Raw genomic sequence first — 15,373 nt, forward strand, 5'->3', positions numbered from 1 at the left:
AGCAAAGTGAGGAACGTGATAATGCTGACATGCGCTAACCGCTTAGGTTGCAATATTATTACTAATGCATATACTGTGTGTAGGTTGAACAGGAATAATGAACTTTGTAAAAGATTATCTGTTTCCTGTTAGGTTGGTAAAGATCTGTCCATATATCCATTAAAGGGAATCTGTCACCCCATTTTTGCTCTATCAGTTGCTAACACCGCCATCAGGGGCTTATCTACATCATTCTGTAATGCTGTAGATGAGCACCCGAGGAAACCTGAAAGATAAGAAAAACACGTTAGATTATATTCACCGGGGCGGATGTGGTGGGTGTCGAGGTCCAGCCCGGCACCTCCCATCTTCATATCATGATGTCCTCCTCCTTGCTTCTCCCTCAGCTCCTGCGCACGCATACTTTATCTGCCCTGCTGAGGGCAGTGTAAAGTACTGCAGTGCGCAGGCACCGGGAAAGGTCAGAGAGGTCCGGTGCCTGCGCACTGCAGTACTCTGCTCTGCCCTGAACAGGACAGATAAAGTATGCGTGCGCAGGAGCCAAGGGAGAAGCAAGGAGGAGGACATCATCATATGAAGATGGGAGGTGCCAGACCGGACGGCGACAACCATCGGACCGGACCGGATCCCCGGGTGAGTATAATCTAACTCATTTTTCTTAACTTTCAGGTTACATCGGGGGCTTATCTACAGCATTACAGAATGCTGTAGATAAGCCCCTGATGGCTGTGGCCGCAGCCTATAGGCCAAAAATGGAGTGACAGATTTCCTTTAATTGGAGTATTACAGATTACTGTATAAAATGATCTGATCTGATCATATGCAACATGATTAAAATGCAATTCACATCAAAAGGATCATATAAATCAATACTCTTTTTTTGTATTTTTTTTTTAAAGAGGGACATTTGAAATGGATGTTATTCGGCAACACATGGCAAATGGTTGAGATCATTTACCCAGGTCTTTACTGCAACTAAAACAAGCATAGCGTATGTACAAAAAAAATTGTTAGTATTCATTTGCAGTTTTCTCTAGTCACTGAGTGCAATATTGTACTGTTGTAAGCTCTTACTCTCCAGTGGAGCATTTTTTTTACATCTGATTACATATAGAGCCTAAATGCATACATATGCACCTGTACAGTATCTGGCTAATGTCTACCAGAGACATGCTAATAATCTTCACTTGCAGCTCCCTAGTGGTACATTTACACATGCCTCTTTCAGGCCACTAAACGAGAGCAAGTTTACTAATTTCCAGGCATCAGGAGACAGTTTATACAGACCAATGATTGGGCTGATCAAATATCTGTGTTTTTTCACGGGTCATGTGTCTGTGCAAAACTTATGGAGATATCCATTTTTTGGTCCAGCATGGATGAAATGTGACAACACAAGTCTACGGGTCAGGGAAAACCACAGACAGCGCACGGATGGCATCCATGCGTCATCCATTTCCTGGCAGTGTTTAACATTGCAAAGGATAGGAGAAGCTTTGTAATTTCTTTATCTTTCCATAAGTGAATTACACTGATGACACATTGATGACATACTCACCAAACACTGATGACATCAGTACTACATTTATGTAAGGCCACGTTCACAAGATCAGTATTTGGTCAGTTTTTTACCTCAGTAGTTGTAAGCCAACACCAGGATTGCTTGAAAAATGCAGAAGGGGAGACGTGTTTCTATTGGGGCGCAGTCAGATGGTTGTATAAATCAGACAACGATTGGAATGTAGTGCAAGGATAGGCCGGCTGCTCTCTCAACCTGAGTGTGTCAGCTGCATAGAAATACATGAAGCAGTCAAGCTTTGGTCCGGAGAGCTGCCGGCCAGTCCGTGCACTGCGTTCCAGTCTACGTCCAATTTATACGGCGGTCTTACTGTGCCCTAATACTTTTTCTTTGGTTGTTCCACCCCTTTACAAATACTGATGTAAAATACTGACCAAATACTGAACGTGTGAATTAAGCCTTTATGAAAATACTGATGTCTGAATGCCCTTCGACAAGAACTTAAGTTTTTTTTTATATTTTATAGGCGATTTATAGCACTAAACAAATTGTAAACTAGGAACCCTCATACAATATAACATTTGCCTGAAGATTTTAATCAATTTAGCTCAAGAGAACTCACTGTTTCACACCAAGAATTGCACATTTTACAACACCATGATTTACATTAGAAATTGGCTCTTGGTTTTTTAGCATTATGACAAAACATGTCTTCACACATACGATGCATGGTGTACCAATTAGAGAAATAAATTTGGAATATTTAATAATTTTTTTTAAAGCAAATGTCTACCTATTGCCTCATCATTAAAACAGATGTATTTCAGGGAAAAAAAAAAACTTCTTTACGTTATATGGATTCTTCATTCAAAATAATTTGAAATATAAAATTAATTGTATAATAGCTGATTAAACAATATGGAAATATCAAATATAGTTTGCATCAAAAAAATAAAGAATTCAATATAAATAGCGCTAAAATATATTCACAAAATATATACAGTAGATACATGGAGCAGGTGCACTTCATTGAGGCAAAAAAGTTCTCAAGGAAAAGTTGTAATAAGTACAGGGGGTGCATAAGTAGGCATATGATATAATGTCTATCATATAATTATTTTATTATAAGTGGGTATGTAAATGAGGCCTGCTTGAATTGTCACAGAGGTCACCGGCCTTACAAGATGGACTTTTTCTTTTGGGAAGTTATCAAAGATTAGGTACAGACAAGAAAGCCATGCACATTTCACAACATGAATATAATACAACTATTATACTAACTTTATGCCTACTTCTGCACCCTCCTGTATAAGGTTGGACCACTAAAAAAACATAACGTAATACTGATTTTGGTATCCATACAACACCTCAAGTCAAGTCAAGTGTTCTTATAGTCTGTTCAAGAGTTTAATAAGATACATGGCTCCGTTTAAACCATCGTGAAGTGGAGTCCATTACTCCACAATATTGAACATTCAGGGGAATAATCCACTGGGGCTACTTCTATAAAACAAAATCAACCATTCAACCATAGTATATACTAATAAAATATTTTTTATTAATTCCAATTTTTTTTTACTCAACTAAGTGGCACGCCTTATGTATTTTGTCTGACCCAAGGTTTCACCCTTACAGCTTTATCCAGGGCATGTTGGTGGGTACTGAATTAATTCCCTCTGTTTCAAGCCACATATCCAAATCCTAGCCTCCTCCTGCCGAGTCCAACTCAAAATATTTCCCGGATCCGTACATTCCGTGACTAAGAAACTGCAAAAATGCTCGTGCATGCCCTCATCATCTCCCTTCTTGACTATTGCAACTTCCTACTCTCTGGCCTCCACTCCAGCACTCTTACATCACTCCAATCTGTCCTAAACTCTACTGCCTGACTAATCCACCTGGTTCCCCATTATTCCCCCGCATCTCCTCTCTGCCAAGCCCTTCACTGGCTTCCTATTATCCAGAGGCCCCAGTTCAAAACTCTAATTATGACATACAAAGCCATCCACAACCTGTCTCCACCATACATCTGTGACATGGTCTCCCGGTATTAACCTACACGCAACCTTCAATCCTCTCAAGATCTCCTTCTCTACTCCCCTCTTATCTTTTCTTCCCACAACCACATACAGGACTTCTCCTGTGCTTCCCCCATACTCTGGAACTCTCTACCCCAAAACATCAGACTTTCGTCTACCACGGAAACCTTCAAAAGGAACCTGAAGACCCACCTGTTCCGACAAGCTGACAACTTGCAGTGATCCTCAGTCTACTGAACCGCCACACGACCAGCTCTACCCTCTCCTATTGTATACTCACCCATCCCCTGTAGACTGTGAGCCCTCGTGGGCATGGTCCTCTCTCCTTTTGTACTTGTGTGTGCTTTGTATTGCTCATGTTTATTGTACTTGTCTATGTATGCCCCCTTTTCACATATAAAGCGCCATGGAATAACTGGTGCTATAAAAATGGATGATAATAATAATAAACAGCCTCACAAAAACTGATGCTATTTCATTGACTAATTGTGTACACAACCATATTTTTCAATTACTATATATACTATTTTATTTTTGTTTTTTTAAAAATACATTGGCGTTAAATGAAATCAATTTTTACCATTTTATACTATGGTTGGATGCCTGTTTTTTACATAGAAGTAGCAGCAGAGGATTATTCCCATGGATGTTGCATATTCTGGAGGTCCTTGGTGCTTTAAATGGAGATATCTATCATATGAGACCCTTGAGCAGATTATAAGAACATCTGACTCTAGTTATGAGTGGAAACAGAAATCAGTATTAACTTATGTTTTGAACAGTCCAACGTTATATTTACTATGGTAGATGTAGACAACTTCAATCAACAACCACTACTAAAATACAACATTCTTGCACACTTTGTGTGCAAAAACATTTCCGACAATTCTTCAAATCCCCACCCCAGCATTTTGTTGCAGAGCTGGAGTGATGCTACTAATGTAAGTTCCATGCCCTGACTAACTTCCTTACCAGCCACCGTCTTCAACTTTTATCAGCTCTGCTCCAGTTGATCTCAGGCAATTTGTGACCTGTCGGATTGCATCTGTGCTTTCTGGAAAGAAATTGAGGTCAATTTTCAGTGCAAGTGTTTGAGAGCCTTATTCTGACTCTGATAGACTTGCATTGAGAGCTTGTTACTGTTACTTAGAACTTCCAGACAGTCATAACTTTTGGTCACAGGATGGCGGCACAGGACCACAGCGGTGCTGGGAAGAGCTGAAGACAGCAAGTGGTGAGAATAACATTAGGTGGAGGGATCTTGCGGTAGTAGCACAACTCCAGCACTGATATAAAAAAATCTGGAGTGGTGCTTTAAGAAATTACATTAATGATGCTTCTCCATTGAGACATGTCAGAAAGATTGAATGGTTTGGCACTACCTATAATGTCTAATATAGAGATCATAGCAGGATCTTATGAAACCATTTAATTATTTTGGACATTTTAGATATACAAATTCTTTAATACAATATTTAATTGAAATATAAATATTTTAAAGCATTACCATAATGCATTCATATACTGTATATATCACTGGTATATTAGGACATATTAAAATGTTTCAATGTTTTCAAACGCCCACAGACTGAAAAACACGTCTAGAACTTTACAGTGAACGCTAGACAGAAATGAAAGGGCGTTGTATCTGCACCCTTTCTGTATCAGTGTCTAAGAGGCAGCAGAATATACATTTGATGCTACATGTACATTACTAATTACCTTGATTATTTAATTACATATGTTAAGCATTAAAATTTAATATATTAATACCAGCCAACAGATATTTTGGGGACTTACAGTATGAAATTATTAATATTTTCACCATACTCACTGGATTCTTTTTCTTTTTCTCTTTGTCCTTACTTGGCTTCCTGTTACTGACAAAATAATGAAGTGTTCCATATTCCACCAAGGCAGAAAATACAAAAATGAAGCAGACAGAGACAAAGAGGTCCATTGCTGTCACATAGGACACTTTAGGCAAAGATTTCCGAGCTATAGTACTAAGAGTGGTCATTGTCAGGACAGTTGTGATACCTAGAGAAAAGCAATTACGTTTCAGTACAATAGAAACCAAGATCTTTTACATTTAACATCAAAATGCATAATATTATAGTACTACACTGTTTTATCACCCTGTGAATGATACATATCACATACTAAATTTTCATAAGATCCTCTGAGTATCACAGTAGGTTATAAAACAGACCAGAGCCTATGCATTAAAGAAGACCATTCACCAATTTTTTTATGTGTTGAGCTGGATACAATGTTATAGTGGCTGCAAAGAAGAATAAAACTTTCTTTATTTGGTCTCACCGTTGCTGAGATCATAGAATCATAGAATGTTAGAATTGGAAGGGACCTCGTGGGTCATCTTGTCCAACCCCCTGCTCAATGCAGGATTCACTAAATCATCCCAGACAGATGTCTGTCCAGCCTCTTTTGGAAGAATTCCATTGAAGGAGAACTCACCACCTCTCATGGCAGCCTGTTCCACTCATTGATCACCCTCACTGTCAAAAAGTTTTTTCTAATATCTAATCTATATCTTCTCCCTTTCAGTTTCATTCCATTGCTTCTCATGTGTGCATGTATAAATGAGAATAAGGATAATTCCACTACACTGTGACATCCCTTCAGATATTTGGTGAGTTATTCAGATTCTTCTTATTCTTCTTTTTTGCAGGCTAAACATTCCCAAATCCTCTAACCAGTCTTCGATAATTACTTCACATGATCTAGACTCTAAGCTTCTCATAATACATCCTAGTACTGTTTTTGCCTTTTTTGCTGCTGCATCACACTGTTGACTCATGTGCAGCCTGTGATCTATTCGTATACCCAAGTCTTTTTCACACGTGCTTTTGCTTAGTTTGATTCCTCCCATGCAGTAGATGCCATTTTCACTTTTCTTAATATTTGCAATTAAAGTATTGCAAAGTATTTGACACCCAAATGGACAATTTTAGTTAAACCCTAGTGGGTGTATTAGATACTTTCAATGTTGCCTGCTGTACTTCTTCTCCTTGTATGAGCTGTAATCTGATGACACCCACTTGGATGTAGCTAAAGTTGACTCATTAGATGCCAGTAGTGTAATTGCTAATTCTGTATCTTTGCTGTGGAGAGTCAAAATAAGAAAACAATGATTTTTTTTTACATTCTGCAACTACTTTCATATGCAATTACATTTTGCATACACATTAATTTACTTTTTCCGCTTAAACCCAGTTTCTCATTTAGTTCAATGCACATTCTGTGCATATTAGGGCATGACCGCCCCGCTTCTGAGTTAGGAAATCCATCCTGTCTGGCCTATTCTATTACTGGTGGTTCAGTCCCTCGGTCCTTGTTCACATTTATGTCACCTGACAAGTGGAAAGGTTTTAAATACAAGAATTAGAACTGTCCCACAAGGGTTGCCGTGACGTGGCGGGATGGCTTGTACATTATTTTGATCAAAATTATGTTTACTAAATATCCTTATTATTATTACTACCTTGATGCAATTTTTGCAATTTATTTTTTTATTTAAGGATATTTGCTTTGTGTTTTGTTTTTGGTTTATTCTGCTACTACTATAGCATTGCACAGTTAACCATACAATTCTAAAACTTTAAAGAAGATCTATCACTAGATTTCACAAAATTAACTGCTCTTATTATTAAATTGATATCTTAGACCAGATGAGGCTGATGCTGTTAGTTTAAAAAACAAGTATAAAAATAATCTTATAAATCTGCTTATAATAAAATGAGCATGTCATGAGTCTGCTCCACATGGGCTCAAGAAATTCTTATATTTATCTATGGATTATGGCGCTATTCTGACATGGAATTTCAAAGGAAGTACACCAGCACCTTCTGGAGAGAGAGAAAGCTATTTATTAACATGTTCAGTTTGTATTATGACAACTCGTGACAGATGCACTTTAGGGTTCATTCAGATGAGTGCATTAGGGAGTAGCATAGGGACAGCACAACTGCAAATACAATCAATGTAGCAGTTCACTTGAACGTTTTTACACATAGAAAGATAATTTGTGTGTAAAAATTGCAGCATGCACCAATCTGCTATTTTAGATCTGAAAAAAAAGATTTGAACAACCAAAACTGTTTTAAAAATATATGTACAACAAAAACAACTATTTTTGACAGACACACACACACATACATGCATACACACACAGAGACACCAATATTCACACACACACACAGACACCCACACAAACACAGACACACTCTCACACACACATATGCATGCATACACGCATACATACACACAGACACCCACAAACATACACACACATACACTTTCACACATACATGCACACACAGACACACACACATTCACACACTTTTTATCAAATGATAGTTCTACTACAATGGAAGGGGTTAGCTTTAAACTTTTTTTTACTATTAAGTAATTTAAATCAATTACATTTAATTAGTTGTATAAATCTTCATCAGTTCTTTGCCTAAAGCTAATGTATTAAGGTACCATACAAGCATTGCAGCTTTACAGTCCTATAGCAGTATGAATTTATCTTACAGCTGCTTCTGTACAGTGTAAAGGTTTGTAAAAATATTTTACTGTACGTACTTCATGTGCCACTGTGTAAAAAAGATGGATTTTTGGTTCTTACTGTAAAATCTCATTCTTGGAGCCTTCATTGGGGGACACAGAGTACCATGGGTGTATGCTGCTGCTGCTAGGAGGCTGACACTATGCAAAACAAGAAAATTAGCTCCTCCCCGGCAGTATACACCCACCAACAGGCACTAAGCACCTCAGTTGGTGAGAAAGCAGTAGGAAAAGCAACGAAAAACTCTAAACATATGTACCAACCCAACAAGGAACTCAAAGACCCAACACGGTACAACTTAAACAGGGAGGGAGCTGTGTCCCCCAATGAAGGCTCCAAGAAAGAAGAAAGAGATTTTACAGTAAGAACCAAAAATCCATCTTTCTCTATCGCCTTATTGGGGGACACAGAGTACCATGGGACGTTCCAAAGCAGTCCCAAGGGCGGGAACAGCAATAAGGAACGAAAGAACAGGAAGGGCTTAGGTCGGACGGTGTGCCACCGCCGGCTGCAGAACCTTCCTACCAACAACTGCATCAGACGAGATCTGGGTATGAACCCTGTAGAACCTCGCAAAAGTGTGCAAGGACGACCAGGTCGCAGCCCTGCAAATTTGTGAAGCCGAAGCCTGGTGACAAACGGCTCACGAAGCTGCTACATCCTGGGTGGAGTGAGCTCTCACTCCCGGAGGGTGCCGTTTTTCCTGAAGTCAATACGCTTCCAGAATGGTAGAACGAATCCAGCGAGCGATCGTGGATTTGGATGCCGGAAGCCCTTTCTGGCGACCTTCAGGGATGACCAGCAGTGAATCGGACTGACGAAGAGAACAGGTCCTGGCGAGATAGACCCACAAGGCTCTAAGTACATCCAGTTTGTGAAGTGACTTCTCAAGAGGGTGAGAAGGAGCAGGACAAAAGGATGGGAGAACAATATCCTCATTGATGTGAAAAGAGGATACCACCTTTGGAAAAAAAGAAGGAATGGGCCTGAGGACAACCTTATCCTGATGGAGAATCAGGTAAGGGGAACGACATGACAAGGCCGCCAATTCGGAAACTCTTCTGATGGATGTAATGGCAATCAAGAAGGTTATCTTCCATGAGAGGAGAGATAAGGGAATGTCCTGGATAGGCTCGAACAGCGCCTTTTGGAGAGCGCTAAGGACGAGATTGAGATCTCACGGGTCTATCGGCGAATGATGAGGAGGGGCCACATGGGTGACCCCTTGGAGGAAGGTCTTAACCTGCGGTAAGGGAGCGAGCTCTCTTTGGAAGAGGATAGATAGAGCGGAGACCTGGCCCTTGAGGGTACTGAGTGACAGACCTGCATCCAACCCAGGCTGGGGAAAACCAATTGTGGATGGAATGGAAAAGGACATTGGAAAGACTCCCTTATCGTTGCACCAATGGAAAAACGCCTTCCAGTACCTGTGGTAAATGCGGGAAGAGGCTGGTTTTCTGGCTCTGATCATAGTCTGAATAACCTGGCTGGACAGACCTGATTCTTTCAGGATCGCGGCCTCAACAGCCATGCCATTAAATTCAGAGACTGAAAATTCTCGTGGTAAAGGGGGCCTTGCGAGGGAAGGTCTGAACGGTCTGGAAGTCTCCAGGGAACGTCCGCGAGCATTTTCACCAGCTCCGCATACCAAGAACGTCTTGGCCAGTCTGGAGCCACTAGAATCACTGGGACGCCTTCCGATTTTATCTTCTTGACCACTCTTGGGATCAAGGGAAGAGGCGGAAACAGATAAGGAAGTTGGAATTGGGACCACGGAATTACTAGGGCGTCGCAGGCGACGGCTAGGGGGTCCCTGGACCTGGCAACGAAGCACGGAACCTCGCGGTTCATTCGAGATGCCATGAGATCGACATCCGGAGAGCCCCAGCGCTGGAATATCTGATCGAAGACTGAGGGATGAAGAACCCATTCACCTGATGCTAGGCCTTGATGGCTCAGGAAGTCGGCTGCCCAATTTTCCACTCCTGGAATGTGAACGGCAGAGATTGCCGGAACGTAACGTTCTGCCCAGCGCAGTATCCTGGTCACCTCCGACATTATTTGCTTGCCGTGCGTGCCCCCCTGGTTGTTTATGTACGCCACAGCCGTGGCATTGTCCGACTGAATGCGGACTGGTTTGCCTACGAGTTGAGGCTGCCAGCGGAGCAGGGCCAGAAAGATTGCTCTTATCTCCAGAAGATTGATAGGGAGGAGAGCTTCCTGCGGATTCCAGCATCCTTGGGCCATTTTCTGATGGAACACTGCTCCCCATCCTAGAAGACTGGCATCGGTGGTGATGACTTGCCACTGAAGCAGAAGAAAGGACCTCCCTTGTAGAACTGACGCTGGCATTGCCCATCAAGTCAAGGATTGCCTTACTCTGAGAGGAAGGAGAATGGGGCGGTCCAAAGACAACATGGTTTTGTCCCAGGCTGAGAGAAGGGACAGCTAAAGGGGGTGAAGGTGAAATTGTGCAAAAGGCACTGCTTCCATGGAAGCTACCATCTTCCCCAGAACTTTCATGCAGGACCGAAGGGAAATGGGCATTGGCCTTTTGAGGGTTCGGATTCCCTTGGAGAGAGCCGCAAATTTTTCTTTCATAAGAAACACCCGGGCTAGATTTGTGTCGAATTCCATGCCCAGAAAGGTCAGACGCTGAGTGGGGGTCAGAACGGACTTCTCCTTGTTGACTATCCATCCGTGGCGGCAAAGAGTATCTAGGGTTATCTGAAGTCTCTGAAGACAGTCTTGATGGGATGAGCCCTTGATCAAGAGATCGTCCAGATAAGGGATGATGAGGATCCCCCTGGAGTGAAGAATGGCCATGACTGTCGCCATCACCTTCATGAAAACGCGGGGAGCGGAGGCTAGCCCAAAGGGAAGAGCCGTGAACTGGTAGTGATTTTCTTGAATCGCAAAACGAAGATATTTTTGATGTTGCAAACACACAGGAATGTGAAGATATGCATCCTGTATGTCCACAGAACAGAGAAACTCCCCGGGTTCCATTGAGGCTATCACCGAGCGCAGGGACTCCATCTTGAAGTGGAGGATCCTTACGTGGCGGTTGAGCAACTTGAGGTCCAAGATTGGACGAAGGTAGCCGTCTTTTTTGGGAACTACGAAAAGGTTCGAGTAGAACCCTGAAAACCGTTCGATTGAAAGAACGGGGACGATAACTCTGGTGGAAAGAAGGGAGGAAACGGCTTGAAGAAACCCTGGAATTTGGGACCGCTGTCTTGGTGATCGCGACAGGAAGAAGTGCCAGATTGGGGGGAGAAAATTCGATTTGTATCTGGACATGATGACTTACCTGACCCAAGCATCGTCGACAACAGACAGCCATGCGTCCATGAAAGAGGAAAGTCTGCCTCCCACCCTGGAAGAATTTCCGGGTGTGGGTGACCCATCACTTTGAGGAAAATATACCAGAACGGGAGCCTGAGGACCTGGAGGGTTGGCCTCTTGATCTCCAGAGGGGAGCCTGTGTGTACGATGGTTTTCTGCGATCTCTGGAGACAGAGGGGCCGGTCCTGCTGGGATGATCCTTCTACTGAAGGGAAGGGATGAAAGGACCTAAACGGCCGCGGAGAGGTACTTTTACCACCTGTGGCATCGGAGATTATTCTATCCAGCTTGGCGACAGAGTCTAGAAATGCCAGGTAAGTGATCGACTTCTTGGAGGTGGTAACCGCACTCCAAGACTTCAACCAAAGAATACGGCGTATAGCAACTATGTTGCTGTTAGCTCTTGCTACACAGCCAGCCGCATCTAAGGTGGCGGCCAAAAGGTATTTACCCGCATGATTATTTTGGTCTGCCAGATCAGCCAACTCGTCCTGAGGGGCAGACAACAGAATGCCCCTGCGAAGAATTTTTGCCCAAGCTGAAATGACTTTTGGCACCCAGGCAAAAGCAAAAAATAGGGCAGAAAGAGGCGCCGGATGCTTCAAAGAGGATAGACGAGAAACTGGTGGGTCCACTTCGGGAGCTTTTGTCCATTTTGTAGGACGGTCCGCATCGAATGGATACAGGACGTCTACGTACCTGCGGCCTGAGAAGCGCTTCTCAAGAGGCTCCCAGTGTTTGGATAAAGTGGTCTTGAACTCTTTGTGGTTAGGAAAGGTTCGGGAGGAGGGTTTCGCTCGTTTAAAGGGGAAGGAGCAGTCCTGAAGAGGAACTTTTTCTTCCTTTATTTCGAGCATTTTGAAAATGGCCAATATGAGACTATCGACCAAGTCCTGAGTCTTGGACATGTTATCTGCATCTGAGTCAGATCCCGATTGAGAGACATTGACTGACCTAAGGTCGTTTTCTGACGAGGGGGACGAGGAAAGCAGCCTGGGTGGAGTGGACGGACCTTGCGAGCTGGAAGACGAGCTAGAGATAACGCGCTTCCTAGCAATCCTACCCGGCCTGTCCCTGTGGAGGTCGCGGAGATGAGAGGATCCATGAACAGAGTGCAGTCCTGTGATGGGCTGAGGAATGGCGCCAACAAAGCGTGCGCTCTGCAGTGGGCGTGCACCGAAGCAGAACAGAAAGTGAAAGTAAAATCAGCGCCGCGCCGGTTTCTGCACCCGGAGCCCTGATCCTGGCTCGGTGAGCCCGTGACGCCGCAGTGGATGAGGGAAGTAAGGGAGAGAGGTCCCGCTGCCTGCTGCTTCAGGGGAAGGGCACCCGGCGTGGGAGATGAAAGGCGTGTGGCTGCAGAGAGGCACGTGGCTGCAGAGAATGGGTGGGAAATTCAAAGGAGACTCTGCTACCAGGCTGTAAGGAGCGTGCATGGGACTGATGGTAGCCCTTTAGGCTGCTTACCTGATGTCCACATGCTTCCTGAAGAGGATGACCACAGGGGCCCGCGATGAGGAATGAATGTCCTCTGCCCCGCACTCTCTCTGAATAGTGCAGAAGACGGCGTCAAACCTTTCTGCTTGCAAGGGATAGTCACCGCTGGTGACCGCCGTCTTCCTCTGAGCCCTGTACCGGGAGAGGGGTGAGGAGGGGAATTGGCTAGGACCCGCCACCTGAAGTCAGCCCGTAGCACCCGAGGGTGATAGGGAAAGGGACCTGCCTGCGGTCCTGAGAGTTGCGATGTGGGTAACACCACATTGCTCGCTCAGCCGCATGATATGGGAAAGCTGGGTGAACATTTACCCCCTGTTTCCCGGTGTAGAATCTGGAAAATAAATGGGAAAAGATTAATATACACACAAAACCTAAAAGAAAATGGTTAGATGCGGATCTGGGGAGGTCCTGGTCCGCCTCCTTCAGACACTAAGCACAAACTGAGGTGCTTAGTGCCTGTCGGTGGGTGTATACTGCCGGGGAGAAGCTAATTTTCTTGTTTTGCATAGTGTCAGCCTCCTAGCAGCAGCAGCATACTCCCATGGTACTCTGTGTCCCCCAATAAGGCGATAAAGAAAGAGTCATGCCAAACTCCGTCAGATGCCATATGCTTGCTACTGAATACTAAAAACTGCAACTGTTCATAAGGAGATGTGGGTCGCCCTCCCAGGGCTGTGGGTACTCGGTACCGGGCCGGTCTCTCAGAGGGAGGTGTCACAGCAGCGGTGACCCGATCCCTGGCCCTGGGCGCCCATGTAAAAGGGGGTGAAGTGATGGAATAAAGTTTATGAGTGATTCGTGACGTCACCTGTGGTGCTCGGCAAGGGAGGTGTTAAGCCGACACTGCAGACAGATCCTTTGGGACAGATGGTGGGGTGCAGCAGTGATGTTATAGCCATCCACAGGTAGGGCTGTAGTCCCAGGTCAGTGTAGATGAAGAGAATAGGGTTTGAGGAAGCGGGTGCAGTGTCTGGCACAGAGATGTAGCAGTGCTGAAGAAGTTGCAGAAAGAAGGCAAGGACACAGTGGAATGTAGTTTCTTTCCCTTTACTTTGTAAGTGCAGTCCAGGGTCCAGATTACAGATGGCACTGGAGCTGATTAGCCTGGAAGCAACTCAGGAATCTCCCTCTGGAGATAGGTTGTATAGTCTCCTTCCTAGCGCTTACTTGAGGTACATGCAGTACTGTGTTACACTGAAGTTCCTACTTCTTGTTCCCTCTCACATCTACCTTGTATGGCAGACAGCTGTAGCCTTCTATCTCTTCTCTTGGCTCACCTGTTGCTGTTGTGCCTCCGAGTATTAGGTGGGATTACAGAATTTACAGCTTTCTATTCCTCTGGTTTCTGTTGCAGGACCTTCAATATCCATACAACCGTGGAGACCAGACTCCAGATCATACGCTCCAGCTGGGAACGAGCTCTCAACTCCGCTCAGTCCCCCAGGTTCTCTCCACGTCTACACACTTCGGCCTCCTCACACTAACTCCTCATTTCCCTTCCTGACCCTCAGAGAGCACTCCTCCCCCAATTCTGGTTCAGAGCTCCCTCTGCTGGCCCGGAGTGGGAACTGTGTTGCATGTCATGGTTAACTGCTAGAAAGACCCTTCATTGCTTCCAAACCTGACATCACCCTCCCTAGAGGAAGGCAATGCCACTGTGGCGACCATACTCCTGGTGACACCACAGATGCAAAACTCTCCATGTATGTTTCATACAACTACCATAAACTGCTAGCAAAGAGATCCATAGAGCTCTCCATACAGAAACATCAATACAACCTCTGGTAGGCTACAGATGTTTGTTGTAGTCTTTGAAAGGGCTGTCTGACCGCAGACACTTGCTTTAATGTTTGTGTTTGTGGCCATTTTTCCAACAACTATGGTAATTTGAAGCTGAGAGATTCTTGTTTAATGAATCATTAACAGATTTGTGAACCCATACATAAAATAGTATAGACATTTATGAAAGTATATTTCTAACTATCCTTGGTAGGCATGATTAAATTGATTTACTTCTTCTGTTTTGTAGGCCTAGCCTAAAGTCTTGCATGAAACATGCCACAATGACAAAGTTGCACCAGGCCTAGTATAATCAGGAGAGACATAGGGAATGATAGCAGATAAGAGGCTGTCTGGTAGCCACATAATACTGACATGGTCTCTGCACGAGAACCCAGCAAATCGGTTGTTATTCATCTCTAGTCTTGGGATTTATGCGAGATTTCTTCTTTAACACTAAAGATTCTGGTCCCACACAATAAATTAAAATCCTTCTAATCACTGTCCCATCATAAAGAACTCTTTACATGTGTGAGCTTCTGCTGAAATATTTCCAGCAAGACTTCCATTGAAAGAGAACTCACCACCTCTCATAACAGC

General features: G+C 43.8%; 1 protein-coding gene across 2 annotated transcripts in view; it reads right to left on the reverse strand.

Moving 5' to 3' along the window:
• The window catches only part of GABRG2 (gamma-aminobutyric acid type A receptor subunit gamma2), a 273,840-nt gene that overhangs the window by 20,097 nt on the left and 238,370 nt on the right, over positions 1 to 15,373 (reverse strand). For both annotated transcript variants that reach the window (XM_073581007.1, XM_073581006.1), the window contains exon 8: positions 5,393 to 5,598. In XM_073581007.1, coding sequence (XP_073437108.1) covers positions 5,393 to 5,598 — 206 coding nt within the window. The remainder of the gene's footprint in view (positions 1 to 5,392; positions 5,599 to 15,373) is intronic.

The sequence above is a fragment of the Dendrobates tinctorius genome, unplaced genomic scaffold, assembly GCF_039654945.1.
Source record: "Dendrobates tinctorius isolate UK_male_01 unplaced genomic scaffold, ASM3965494v1 ptg000067l, whole genome shotgun sequence".
Lineage (NCBI taxonomy): Eukaryota > Metazoa > Chordata > Amphibia > Anura > Dendrobatidae > Dendrobates > Dendrobates tinctorius.